Source organism: Molothrus aeneus, chromosome 12 (genome assembly GCF_037042795.1).
Source record: "Molothrus aeneus isolate 106 chromosome 12, BPBGC_Maene_1.0, whole genome shotgun sequence".
NCBI classification, from domain to species: domain Eukaryota; kingdom Metazoa; phylum Chordata; class Aves; order Passeriformes; family Icteridae; genus Molothrus; species Molothrus aeneus.
In genome coordinates this window covers 9,841,304-9,855,431 of record NC_089657.1, presented here as the reverse complement: position 1 = coordinate 9,855,431, position 14,128 = coordinate 9,841,304, and the positions used below count along the sequence as shown (strand labels likewise).

Here is a 14,128-nt window from a genome sequence, read left to right as displayed (position 1 = left end):
TAGGGGGTTTGCCTTTTTTATAGCAGGATGAAGGACATCCCTTAATTGATTTTGATGTGGTTTATTTGTGGCAATAGAAATTATTTAATTGACACCAGGGCTTGATAGAGAATTTCAATCCATTCAGATGCAGACCTTCAGAATTGAAAGCAAAATACAACAATGCTTATTCCCTTGGTCAGGTGTGTAACTTCAGGGTGCAAGGAGGCTGAAGAGTTGAGGATGTGCACAACTTGTTGAATCTTCTTCAACAATGCCCATCTTGCTTGGAAAGCCATCAGCTTGCTACACCACATGGATAGAATGCATTTTGTTGAGGGCCCTCTCATAAGGACAAAGAGGTGGTGTCACCCAGTAATGGTTTTCCACTTTGACAGTGGGTGAGCTGGTAGAGCAGAGGGAGCAGGCAGGGATGGCAGTGGGAAGCTGGTGTTTCTTTCCAGCCTGTTGGCAGTCAGGAGGCTGTGAGCTGGCACACCCAGAGGCATTAAACTGGGTCAGCAGTTGGCTTCAGGTGAGCAAACCCAAGTTTTAACTGGTTGCTCTCCTGCACAGAGTTACCAGCAGCTTCCCCTCAATCTCTCTGCCAACCCTTTGCTCCTTCCCCTTGGCTGTCTTTGCCAGAGCGACCCCTGGGCTTCCTTCTCTGAGGAGGGACAGAGCAGGAGCACCATGGCTCTCCAGGCAGGACACTTGGCATACAGGAGCCACTGTGAAATCCCACAGGGGATTTCAGTAGGACAGAGTCATGACCAGTGTGGCTCAGTGTGCCAGAGCTCCACTGCATCCCCTGCTCCTCCCTGCTGACTGCCAGCACTGCCCTGTGCCGTCTCCTGAGGAATCAGGCTCCATCCCTGAGGCTGGGGAGCATCATCTTTGCCTCAGCCCCTGTTTAGGGTCAGGGTCATGCTCCCTCTGAAATCCATTGGAATTTGTGGGTATTCTTTTTCCTCCTTTCCACCCCACACAACAGAAAAGGAGTTTTTAATTTCCTCCTATTCTGAGTTTAGTTGTAACTGCTTTGTTCTTTGACATAAATAAGTAGAACAAAATGAGCATCTAGAGTATTATGTGACTGCAGATTTTCTGCTGCTGAAATCTGAGCAAAGATGCAGGATTTTATAACAGCTCGGTGCTGTGACATGGTGCCTATTTGAAGCATTTGAAGAACATGAATAGAAACAGCAGCAAGAAAAAAAGCATGTAGGGAAAAAAGATACCTTTTGTCCAGACCACAACTGATGAAAAAGAAATTGCATTAAGCCCTGGGCTTTTCTTTCAGAGTAGTCTTCAGCTTTATAAAGAAGTTCATTTTCCTCCTAGAAAATTTTCAGTAGCAGATTTTCCAGTCAGTCTTAGAAGACTAAAAAAAGCATCACAGTGAAAGAAAAGGAAATGATGAAGAAGTGAGAAGGGAGATGGAGAAAGTTGGAGCAAAAACTAAGAAGAAAGGACAAATGGATTCTAGGGTTTAAATAACAACCCAAACCCAGGGAAAGGTATACAGAAATAGAGGAGTCCATTAAAGACAGAACAGTGAGCTGTAGTTCAGGGAATTTTTAGAGGCACTTTTTTAGAGGAAGAGAGGCAGTGTGTGCAGTTAAGAGAGTGGTGTTATTTTTCAGAAATTGTAGATATCTTGTTCAATGAAGCAGAATGAACTTGGATGTGAATTAGGGACAATAAATGAAGTCAGGTGCTCCTTGGATACTGGTGGGGCATTGAGGGCTGGCAGACATAAAGGCTTTTTTTCCCTCCAGATCAGAAAAACTTGCACTGAAGCCATGAGTTTGATCAAGGGGCTGTTTATTTTAATCATGTATCGATTGGCTTAACCACACTGCCCTGGGAGGGAGGGAGAGCTGTCAACATCAAGAATTACAGCTTTCAAAGTTCCAAGTAATCCTAGGAAATGAGCCAAACATAATAAATGCAGTTTTATTTGGGACGTGATCCTACTACTGTTGAAATCAATAGCAGTTTTTCCATTGCTCTCAATGAAAGTGGAAGCTGCTTATTTGAAGACCAGCTCTGATCCAGCAATCAGGGCATCTAATTTTGAAATATTCATGAATGTGAATGTAAAATAATAATAATTTTTTAAAAGAGCCAACCCACAAATAGATCGGCAGTTCTAGGAAAGCTCAGTTTTTAAGGGAATAAAATTTATTTCAATTTGCAGAATATGAAATAAATTACAGAAAAATAAGAAAGATGGCAATGTCTAAAGAATCAGTGAGCTTAAACAGGGTTAGAAGAATTAATTATAATGTTGTAAACTGATGTCTTTCAAAAGTCATTGAGGCAGAAAAGGGTGAGACAGCACTGAGAAGCTCAAGATATACATTCCGCACAGGCTGAACTTACTAGAGAAGGGTCCTTGAAAGCAGAAGTAATGATGATATTGCAAAAATAGTCCATTAAACAGTGGTACAGCCATACAATTATTCTTCAAGCAACATTCTCATCAAGGTGAAAGACACTCTCAATGTGTACTTTGCTTTCAGTTTTCCAACAGAAAGAGAAGCTAGAAAAAAACACATTCAGTTACCACTCTAGTCAGCAATTCAGTATGCTGTAACTTTAATCAAAGTTTATATGCATTGACCAAAAAATAAGTATCTGCATTGCTGTGGTTTCTGGTGTTCAGATGCAAGACAAGGCATGCATTTTAGCATGTGTAAATATTTACAAACACATATCTGTGTTTTTAGGCAGACTTTGATTTTCCCATTTCCATCAGCATTTGGAAAAATACTGTTTGAAAGGTTTGATTTTTAGTGACTATTAAATGAGGTGGCATCCATGATGTGCTTGTCCTCGAGGCTCCTCCTGGAAGGTGTTGCTGTGCATTGGTTGCTTGTGTTCGGCTGTAAGAAGCTTGGAGAGGATCATTACTGTAATCCCAAAGCAAAAACTGAACACAGTGTATTTTCAGATGTGTAATCCATGGGTTGTCTGACAAAAAAAGTCAGTGGTTCAGCAGTATTCAGAGTTGTGTCTGTTTTGACAGCCAGCAGCTCCTGGCTGTGCTGGTGGCCTTCCCTCATGGGCATGGCTCACCATCTGCCCCCTCTGTGCAGCCTTCCCCTTCCTCTACCCCTCATCTTTTTTGCATGTTATGAGGGATTACATTTCAATGCCAGTATTTTTTTAAAGGGTATGGGTTATCTGAGGTGCAGGCTCCTGATAGGTGTAGCCCAGGGGATGGCCCAAGCCAAGCTGGCTGTGAAGGCACTCCACTTATGGAGGTATTTTCACCTGTGCATCAAAGACTGATCAGTCATGGGGGGCAGCAAGAGAGCCTGGGTTATTGCAGGGTATTTCACCTGATGAAATTTGTGCAAGGCACATACATCTGGCTCTCCTGTGGAAGGGCCTCCTGGCTGCACCAGTGAGCAGATACTTAAGAAGTGCAAAGTGCCCATGCTTGATCCCCATTCTGTTTTTCCATATTTTACCAGCAACGATTTGATAATTGATTACTCCATCCTCAGTTAATGATGTTTGGTCCAGTGTATGTGAGAGCAGTTCTGGGCCTGGCCCAGTCTGGATTTTTTTCTCCCCTTGCTGTCGGATCAGGCTCTTGCAGTGTGACTGGGCTCAGCCTAGGGGCACACCATAAATAGCAGGCTTGACTGCTGCTTTTTATTTATCCATATTGAGTTCATCAGACGAAGCCAAAGCTTCCTGGGGCCATCTGAAGCTTCCTGGAGGGGGTACTCTCACAGTCAGATGTGGCTCCTGGAAGGCAGACGTGTGTCTCTGGGAGGCAGACACATGCCTCAGACTTGGATCGCTCCTTTTGGACTCTGTGGTTGTAAGAGCATTTTTTCACAATATATTTCCTTGGGGGAATCTGATGGACTTAGATCTCGGATACCATCCCCACTAAGTGATACAGTAAAAATAACCTATTATTCTCTGGTTCTGACCTGGGCGGTGACAACATATTGTTTCAGCATCTCTGTCAGACTATTTCCCTTAAGAGCCATTTTAGCCTTACCCAGTGGGACATAGCTAAAGGAAATGAAACTCCAACCGCATTAAGGAAAAAGACAATGCCTTTCACTAAACAAACTTACTTTTCTTGGCTTTTCTTCACCAGGGAGAATCGCCCGTACCCCCCACCCTTGCAGCCTTTGTAGACAGTTCCTGTAATTGGGAATGGCTGGGTGGACACCAATGGTTGGCAGCAAAGGGGGATAAATCCAACATCCCTTGAACGTGACATGGGCTGGGACCACAGTCCCAGGTGGCCACTTAGTGACAGTTCCTGTGGTACTGGTGGACAGTACGTGCCTGCCAGCCACAGCTGCGGTCTTCCAGACACAATTGGGATTTTAGCAAGTCTGTACACAGTGAAACTGGGCTGTTACTAATTTTGTGCAAGCCTTGGATAGGTAGTGTGCCCCTATTCACTACTGAGAGCTGGTCACTGCGTCAAAGTTTTGGTGGCTCATCTCCTGCCACCCATACAGTGAAATGACCCCAAAAGAAAGCATGACCTTGAGGGTTCCTGGACTAAGGGAGAGATCACGATCTGTCACCACACTCCAGCTAAGGCTGAAGCATAATTTACGCTTACTTATTAGGTTTTCAAGCACAGCCATTAATTTGGGGTATCTTGAGACAAATTAGAAATCCCTTTTTATAACGCAGTTCCACTCAGTTACAAAGAAAGAGTCTGGAAAGGCACCACTTGACATTTTGTGTGCGGCTAATTGGGACAAACCATAGGGTGATCACCTTGTCCCAGGGAGAGTCAGGGTTTACAGAATGCAATCAATTGGTCAACCTTCCAAACTGTGGGTAGAACTGACTAACACCTGGGTCAAAGTAAATCCGCAGGCAAGAGGATTAGAGCTGGCAGAAAAATAAAGAGCTCTGTGTCACAAGATAAAAGTAGATTGCAAAAAATTGCAATCCTGAAGAGTTTTTAATCTTTGAGGTGGCTAATGCTGAAGGTCTCCTTAGGTTTTTTTACATAAGGGGAGCCTGTGTTCCCAGTGGTCTGTTTCAGGGTATTTCCAGTATCAGTCTCCACAGGGAGTAGTTAAGCTCCTATTTCAAACCTAATCCTGCAGGGATCTATAAATCTATATCTCTGTGCCCTCTTAAGCAGGTTTATGGCTGTCCCACTGGTTCACCAAAAAACTGTGTGAAAAAAAGAGCATACCCTAAACACTAGGTGTGAGCCTCTCTTGCACGCTTTCTCCCTCTGTTGATGAGTGTTTCAATAACCCCTGTGAAGAACAGCTTCCATGAGACAATCCAAATGCCCTCCATTCCTCAGCCCAGAATAGCCTGTTGCCTGATGGTTGTGACATGCTCCAGTAAGATGAAAGATAGGGATTCAAGGAGCACAAATGGCAAAGAAAGCAAAAATGAGCTTTATCCATACCTGGTAGCTGTTGCAGAGAGAGCAGGACCTCAACCACCTCTTTGAAGAAAAGCAGTTATGTCCACTTCTTTTTTTCTCCCTCAAGAGAGGACTCCAGGAGTTTATGCAGGATGGTGCCTGTTTGGGGTTTGGTGTGAGATGCAGGTGTCTCAGGGAGGTTAAGGCTGCTGTGAATCCCTTTTAGAGGCACCTCCATTAATCTCCATTCATGATAACCAACTCAAGTTAGGTACAGTGAATTAAGCCCAAAAGCAACTAAGTGCCTAAAGACTGTTACAGAGCCAGCCCTACCATTTTTATTCCGTTACTGCTTTATCTCATACCATGTCTCTAACAGTGACCAACAGGAACTATTTTGGTGGGATATGCCCTGCCTTCATCCCCGTGCAGTGGTGTGATGGTCCATCACCCTGTGATTCACTTTTTCCTTCTGTGAGCTCTCTCTGCTGTTGATCACGAGGTATTGCAGTGCTCGTGTCACCAGTGGCCTGGTTTAAAAACCAATCGAAAGTCATAATGATTAACGTTGTGGAGATTAAAGTCCCTCTTCAGATCATGGCCTGATAGGCAGCTGGTGTCACAGTGCCTGCTTTGGAAGGCCACCAGTGAGGTGAGTGTGGAGCTGCTGTGGTTTGTGGCAGTGTTAGCCCTCTGAAACTTTCCGTGGTGAATGGAAAGCATTGCATGTACAGTGATGCATATCTATCTCAAAATCAAGTGCAGATTAAAAACTTCCTGCAGAGCTAATGTCAGCTCAATCCTCGGGTCACTGCCACAAGCTCAGTCAGGTTAGAGATCAAAACCAGTGTGCAGGTATGGGGGAGGCTGGCAGCTATCAAACAGCATAATCTGCAGCATGATTTTTTTATGACTATACTCATAATGGCATGTATAAGCAGCGAGTGGTTGTGATCTGGAACAAACTTGCTTGTTTGCCTGGTTCTGGTGAAAATTTCAGTATCAACACACATTGCAAAAATAACTGGTCAGAGCCAGCTGAAGTTGCTTGAGTTATGTGGGGAATTAATTGGCCACATATGCCTGACATCTCAGTTAACATAAAAGCTGTGAGTTACTCCTAAATTGTTTTCATTAGAAAATCTTGGTCAAAAAGGCACTTGTTAGAATAATTCTTTCTGTTATTATTTTTAATGTCTATGATTTTGATAATTAATTATATATATAAATTATTAAACCAGCTATGATTTAATATGACTTTTTAATTAACTAAGGAGCCATCATTCTCAGCAAACTGTTTCATTGCATAGGTGTGCATTTCACAATAATTGAATATAAAGGCTTATTTTTGTCCCTTTATTGATGTCAAGGGAAGACAGCACAGTTATGAAAACGGAATAAACTGAAAAGATTCCTTCAGTTCCTGCAGGCTGATTAGAAAAAATGACTTTCCATTGCAGTTTTTATGAATGTATAGTTTTCTGAAAGGTTTATAGTACTTGAGGGAATGGAAATTGCAGGCAGTAAATGATACAGGATTGCTCAAATTATTGGGAAGGAGAAGAACGGGTTTTATCTGGAAAGGTGAGATTTACTATTCTGTATTTCACATAAATGTTTTAGAAGGAGCCAGATGCAGTGATTTGTACTTTATTTTGGTCATGGAAGCAGCGTTAGACACTTGCCCAGGAGCACCACGTGCAGGAGCCGGCACGGGGAACGCTGCTGGGGCAGCAGGTCGGCAGCGAGCAGTGCCAGAGCTTCACGGTGCTCTGCACCGCTCTGCCTGCACAGAGGTGATCACACAGTCAGGGGGACTTTGCCTCTCCTGGTCAGTGAAGTCATCAGAAGTATTTTCCTATCTCAGCTTAATAAACAACACTGTTTTGTATAGAACGAGTTTGGCTAAACAGTTCTTGCAGTGTTAGAGAGCTCAGCTGGAAAGGACCGCTTAATAAACCCCTCTTGGTTTTTTTGTTCTTTTTCTGTGTAGAAAGCAGAAATATGGCAACAAAGGAAAAGCTTCAGTGCTTGAAAGATTTCCACAAGGACATCCTCAAACCTTCCCCCGGCAAGAGCCCGGGGACACGGCCTGAGGATGAGGCTGAGGGGAAGCCGCCGCAGCGGGAGAAGTGGGCGAGCAAGATCGACTTCCTGCTGTCCGTGGCGGGGGGATTCATCGGTTTGGGCAACGTCTGGCGGTTCCCGTATCTCTGCTACAAAAACGGCGGAGGTGAGTTCTCATCCACGCCCAGCAATCACTCTCTGTGTCCCACGCTCTCTGTTTTTCAGTGCCTTCATCCAGTTAAGACTGTTCATACCTGTGTTTTCTGCCCCCCTCACCAGTCGTCAGGAGAGATTGTTTCATCACTGAATAGTTTTTATTAAAACTCTATTAGGGAAAAAAATGCAGCGATTTCTAATGTTGTGCTATTGAGCCTTTCCTGCTCTTTTACTTCTGCTACAACTGAGTTTTAACTAGAAGATATGCTATTAATATAGACCATTACGATTTCAGACCAGGGGATTTCAGAATAAGAGCAGTCTGAGCCATATGAAAGTATTGTGTGCCTAATAATCTGCCATTGTTATTGGAGATATTCATTTTAAAGAGGTAAGAATATGTCCTTTCCAGCCTATACTCATTATTTTTGCAGAAAAAAAATGAGCAAAAATACCCCAGAATAAGACTATTGCATAGTGATATTAAATTATCAAATACCTTTCTTTGTTTATATGTGCCTGTTGCCACTTTTTTTTATGATCTTGCATAAGTTCATTCATTTAATCTCATTATGTACTATTGTATTTTCTCAACAGGTGCATTTCTTATACCTTATTTCATTTTCCTGTTTGGGGGAGGTCTTCCCGTGTTTTTCCTGGAGGTGGTGCTAGGACAGTATACCTCCGAAGGCGGAATTACGTGCTGGGAAAAGATCTGCCCTATTTTCACTGGTTAGTACATCTTGTTGTGCTTTGCTGCTTGAAGAGCCCTCTGTAAGCCATATGTAGCAGCACCATTCCCCTCATGTCCATTAACTCAGCTATTTGCTCTAGTAATTAAGGGTATGATATTGGTTCCTGGAAGGGTAGAAGTCAGAGAGTCTGAAGGACAAAGTGAGATATTGATTTTGATGCTATCAGCTTGTTAACTGGCAAAACTGCCAATAACCAAGAAAGAAATTGCATATTGTGCCTTTTAAGGCAATTGCACATTTTGTTTACAGGTAGCAGAGAAAGTGTTGTCTTGGAAGGCTAGATGGCATTAATGAAACCATCTTTGAAGTGTTATTTTGGTCTGGAAATTAAAATCCATCTTCCATTTGAAAGTTTCTCATTGGCATCATCTGTCTGTTACTGGTGCAGTCAAAACCTGGACAGCATTTTTTGGTGGGATTCAGGAACAGGGCTTTGGTCATAACTGAGCAGGTCCTGGCAAATGTTGGTCTGATATTATCAAAGGGCCTTTGCCTGCTCAATGCTCACAGGAACAGTGTGAAGGCTGCTCTGGAAGTTAACTAGAAGGAAAAATGAAAGGTTAGAAAAATGACAGAGGATGCCTGTCTTGTGTGTAGATTGCCCTTTACAGCTGGACAGCACAGGCAGAATCATTTGAAATAACTGCACTAAACATGAGGCCCTGTTCAAATCCCATTCGGAAAGAGTGGGCACTTCACACTGGTGTGTCTCTCTAGCTCTGCCCCTGTTGCTGTTCCAGGCATCTCTCTCCCCTGATGTCACCCCAAGCAAAAGTGGGGGTTTTCTCTGAGGCTCACCCTCCCACCTAGTACTCAAAATGCTGCTGAGGGTGATGTAATTGTGCTGCTTTAGCTTAATTTTCTTCCTCCTCCTCCCACTTTTGTGAAAACTTTTTTTTTCTTTTTGAGGAGGAGGAGGAGGAGGAAGAAGGAATGTTCCTTGTTTAAATAGCAATCTCCCAGGCATCCATAAAGAGAAAGTGTAGCTAATGTGACTAGCTGTATATGCTGAAAGAAATGCAGATGTACAGAATAAATAGCACTTGCTCTGCTTGTTTCCATCTGACATGAAAATAATCTCTGAGATAGAGACTCCTGCTGTAACAAGGTTTTAAACTGTAAAATATGAGGCAGTATATTTTATATATAAAAATCCCAAGTGCTGCAATATCCATCAGAGTGATGTTAAAGGGAGCCTCACAGGTTCTTGTAAGAGACAGCTCTAAACTTTTAAAGGAAGTATTTTTATTTTGCTTGTGGTTCTTAAGTGGCAAACTGTGTAAGCAGAGATTGATCCAGGTAACCATAAGATCCACAAATACCATGCTTCCTTTGCACAAGTGAAATTGAGGCAGAAAACACCACTTTCACACTGATTCCTTTTTAACTCTTTCAAGAAATGTCTTTTTTTTTTCCCCACATAGACTGAGCCCTGCCAGTTGATAACTGAGTGGTGCAGGTGCTGTCCAGCTGAGCTGCTGCCAGGAAGGCTGGCTTGGGGGACAGTGTGGCAAGGGTGAGGTTGCCCACTTGGCTACCTAAGAAGTGAGATGGTGCAGCAAACAAGCAAAGCCTTGACTTACCTCTACTAAAACTTGAAATAGCTGGGTTAGTGTTAAATTGGGTAGATTCCTTCAGTCCTCCCCTCAGTGTCAGCAAACCATAGCCAGAAACTCAGCCCTGAGTGCCAGAGGTGGTGGCAGGTCTGTGCTTATGTGTGGTTGAGCTGAGTTTCCATCAGCAGTGGGGTAGGGCAGGGTACAAGCCTGCAGCACAGTGGGAATGGCACCAGCCCCAGGAGATGCAGCAGCTGTCACATCTGCACATTTTTCTTGTCTCTCCCCTTCTTTGCAGGAATTGGTTATGCTTCCATAGTGATTGTGTCCCTTCTGAATGTATACTACATCGTGATCCTGGCCTGGGGACTCTACTACCTGTTCCAGTCGTTCCAGAGCGTGCTGCCATGGGCACACTGCCACCAGAAGTGGAACACCCCCACCTGTGTGGAGGACACTCTCAGGAAGAACAAAACGCTCTGGATATCACTTAATGCCACTAACTTCACCTCTCCTGTCACAGAGTTTTGGGAGTAAGTACCCCCTCTTCATGGTGTCTTCGGGGAGCTTTTGGTGGCATGCCAGAGGTCAGTCCTGAGATTTTATGGAAGCACAGTGGGGAGTGTTAGATAGGGAAAGAAAATTGATCCGGGTGTCAGTTTTTTGACCAGTGTTTGCTACTGGTTCTCACCTCTCTTGAGGTAAGTCTGGGAGTGGTGGAGGCAGGTGACAGATGTGTAAGTGTATTTATCCTAGACCATGCAGGGAGCTTTAAAAGCCCAGTACAGCTTCTTTGAACGAAAACTTATTTCCTTCTTGGCTGGATTCTCTGAGTGTTGCAGGAGAACACAAACAAGTCACTGCAAATGCCCTGATAGCAGGGATTTACAGTGGAAACAGCAACAAATCATCACCTTTGTGGTTGTCTCTTCGCCAGCTGTTAGCATTTGCTGTGCACTTTGTGTAGCTATAACACATCTCTCTTCAGTCTGATGACAATGTAAGGTTTTGACCAGTAATAAATCTGACAGAGGTGGTAAACGTTGTCCTGTATTCTAGGTTTCTCAGGTCATCTCTGTTACAATGGTTTTTTCTGCAATCTCTGAGGAGACTGTTTTGCCAGATGCCTGAATTTCATCAGTCATAAGCTTCTTATTCTCATTTCTCTATTATTTTTCAAGTTTTAAATCATATTGCATAACGTGATCTCTGAACAGGCATGACCTCAAAACTCTTGTATGTTTATATAAGTGTCAAAACACAGCAGCTGAGGAAGACACCTGTATCCAAAGTATCTTCAAATAGTTTATTAATAATTTTTTTGCTTGCTTGCTTGCTCAGATAGTCACTTATGGGTAGAATCAGTTTCTGGCCCAGCTTGGCTTTTTCAGCATGTTTGAAGTGCAGTTTCATCTCTGATCAACTTGTACCTACTTCTCTATTTTTAAAAATAAGCATCAGCCAAAGCCCCAGCAGGAATCATGTTCATGCTGAAGATGTTTGGCATGCATGAAGTTTAGAAAAAAGCAGTCTTAGGAGCTGTGCTAAAATTTGTAAGTTGAGAGCCAAAATATAAAGGGGCAGATTGAATCTGGGATTGGTAGTTTGTCAAAAGGCTCTGGGGGCTGGTGTGAGAGACAGGGTGCAGGCTCCGAGAGCAGCATGAGCTCTGCGTTTCCATGTTGGGGGACAGCTGCTTTCCCAGGTGACTTCCTCCCTTGTAAATATGAAGGAAGTTGGAATACAATTGTTAAGTGGTACCTTTGGATATTTTGGGGGAACTGAGAGGCAAGTTGCAGTAGGAGGCAGCTCTCACTCCTTTGGACTCTCCCACAATGACTTCAGACTCAAGGCTGTGAATCCAAATGAGTGAGTGGTTTGGTCGTGTGTTCCAAGGTCTTCTCAAGGCCTCCCAAGGAATCAGAGGTCTACAGTACTGCTCCTGAAATAGTTGCTGCCCCAGATTCCCAAAGCACTGTGTTCATCATTGCTTTTGTGCAGTGATTTTGCTGACAGTCCTCTTGTACCCGGGGCACCTGTGAGCTTGGTGGCTCCTGATGTGGCCATGGAATTGTCCTGCTGCTCTGGAAGCTCCTATTCCTGTGCTGCATAGATTTGTGGGCCAGATTGTCTCCCTGGGATTCCCAGGCAGCATGTTCACTTCAGGAGACTGAGGATACCACAACAGAAAGGAAAAGGGCTGGGAGCTGGGAAAGGGATTGTAAAAGAGTGAGGACTCCAGAATTCTGGGGAACAGCAGAGCTCTCTGTGGGTCACACCACAGCAGGTGTTTGATGAAGGGTGTTGTGGCAGGGCAGCCAGGGGTAAGGGGAACGATGTCCCCATGGGAGCACGTTAGTGATGGAGCTTTTCATTACCTTCCCTCTAAGGGAAACCAAGTCAGAAGACTCCTCTGCAAGCTGAGCCAATCCTCCTGTAGATGAAGTCAGGCTGGAGGAGCCTGAGGTTGGACAGCAAATCCTTGATCCTCACACACTTTGCTGTCCTCAGTTGTGCCCTCACTGTGTCTGTAGCAGAGCTGGAGCAAAGGTTGCTCAGTCATCAGTGCTCCTGGAGTAGCTCTCCCTGCACTTTGCAGCCACTTTAACTTGTGTCCTCAACAGTTTTAGACACTGTAAGCTGAACTCTTCCCTGGAGTCTTGCTAGGGAGGAGTTTGGCTTTGTAATCCTATTGGGACAGACACACTGCCCATAATTCACTGTTTCATCATGGGCAAAACTGCCCTTAACAGAGCAAGCTGCCTCCAGGAGTCATGACACTTAGAGGACTATTAAAAATAGCTGCTGTCTGTGCATAAATAACTATTGATGTCTTAAAGTAAGAGCAGAGATCATGCAGCACTGTTGTAATAAAAGTAGCATAGCTTTCACATGGTGCAAGCACTGAATATCCCCATTTTTTTCCCAGACATGCTCCTATTCTTTACAATTCTGAAATTAAAAATAGTTTCAAGAACTTTCAGGTACCAACTACTTGAGGTACTTCAGGTACCGTGCTGCGATAGACAATACTGGCTGCCAGCCAAGCAGCTACCAACATTGAAAGGACAGGTAAATAATTAGTCTTTAACTGAAGATATACATCTCCTTTGTGGCACGATTAATTCCAATTTAATTCAGAGGTTTGTGAGTATTTGGTTTCTGAAACCCAATGCCATTTTTATTGTGGGACATTTATATAGTGTCCTCATCAGTTCTGCTTTGTACAACTAGTGCTGCCCAGGTATAATTGACCACATAGATGCATTAACCTCTTCAGGATGAACTTCTCAGCCTGGCTGGATATATAGTGCAGCCTGACAGTTCATTTGAATTAATGTTTGGTGCAAATCACATGCTTGCTTGAGCAACAATAAAAGGGGGTTAACAAAATCAGGCTTTATATGAGGAGACTTACCTCTTGGTATCACATGCTTCAGGTCTTATTTCTTAAGATTTTATTTTGAAGTTCAAAACCTTAAAGGCTTACACACATATTAATACATAAGGGATAAGTGTAATAGGGTAATTAGGGTTGAACAAAACCTCTGATTGTCTGGTGCTGGCCAAGTGTTTATAAATATTTGGTAATCAGCAGACTTTATTCGTCCAAATCCCAAGAAAGACCATCACATGCTAATGGCATGTAATCCTAAAGGGAGCAACACAAAAAACTAAACAAAATCTAGAGCAGCTGTCTCTGCCTTTAAGAGCAAATGTGAGAGTCTTTTAAATTGTTTCATATTCTCATTTTAATATTCTTCTGTACAACCTCTTCAGTGTTAATTATTCTTATCCATCCAACATGAAAGGGTGCTTCACCTTTCCTGGTTTGAAAGGTCCTGTCAGCATTCACTTGATTAATGAGCTGGAATATCCCCCAAGGATTGCATAACTCTCTTCATTTTATTTTTGTTTATGTTGTAGAGCCAGTTACAGCTCCTGTTACATTTCCATATTGCACACACTAGAAGATATTAGTGTTCAAGGGTCAAGAACTCCTGTTTATAACAAACTCAGCCCCAGCCTGTTGTCCCATTGATTATAAATCAGTGACAGTTAATGACAGCATCAGACTATAAATCTGAATGACTAACAACTCTGTGTGTGAGTGGTGTGAAGGTAGCTGAGTGGGCTTGGCTGAATCTCAGTACCATGGGGGTTATGTAACAAGATTGAAGAGCTATCAGCACAGCCCAGCTCATGCTCCTTCCTGAACTTGAATTTACAGG

At 43.4% G+C, this 14,128-nt stretch overlaps 1 protein-coding gene across 2 annotated transcripts in view; it reads left to right on the top strand.

Moving 5' to 3' along the window:
* Nucleotides 1-14,128, top strand: part of SLC6A6 (solute carrier family 6 member 6) — a 57,834-nt gene that overhangs the window by 16,383 nt on the left and 27,323 nt on the right. For both annotated transcript variants that reach the window (XM_066558233.1, XM_066558232.1), the window contains 3 exons: nucleotides 7,356-7,595; nucleotides 8,183-8,317; nucleotides 10,195-10,429. In XM_066558233.1, the coding sequence (XP_066414330.1) occupies nucleotides 7,367-7,595; nucleotides 8,183-8,317; nucleotides 10,195-10,429 (599 nt within the window). In that variant the 5' untranslated portion in view covers nucleotides 7,356-7,366. The remainder of the gene's footprint in view (nucleotides 1-7,355; nucleotides 7,596-8,182; nucleotides 8,318-10,194; nucleotides 10,430-14,128) is intronic.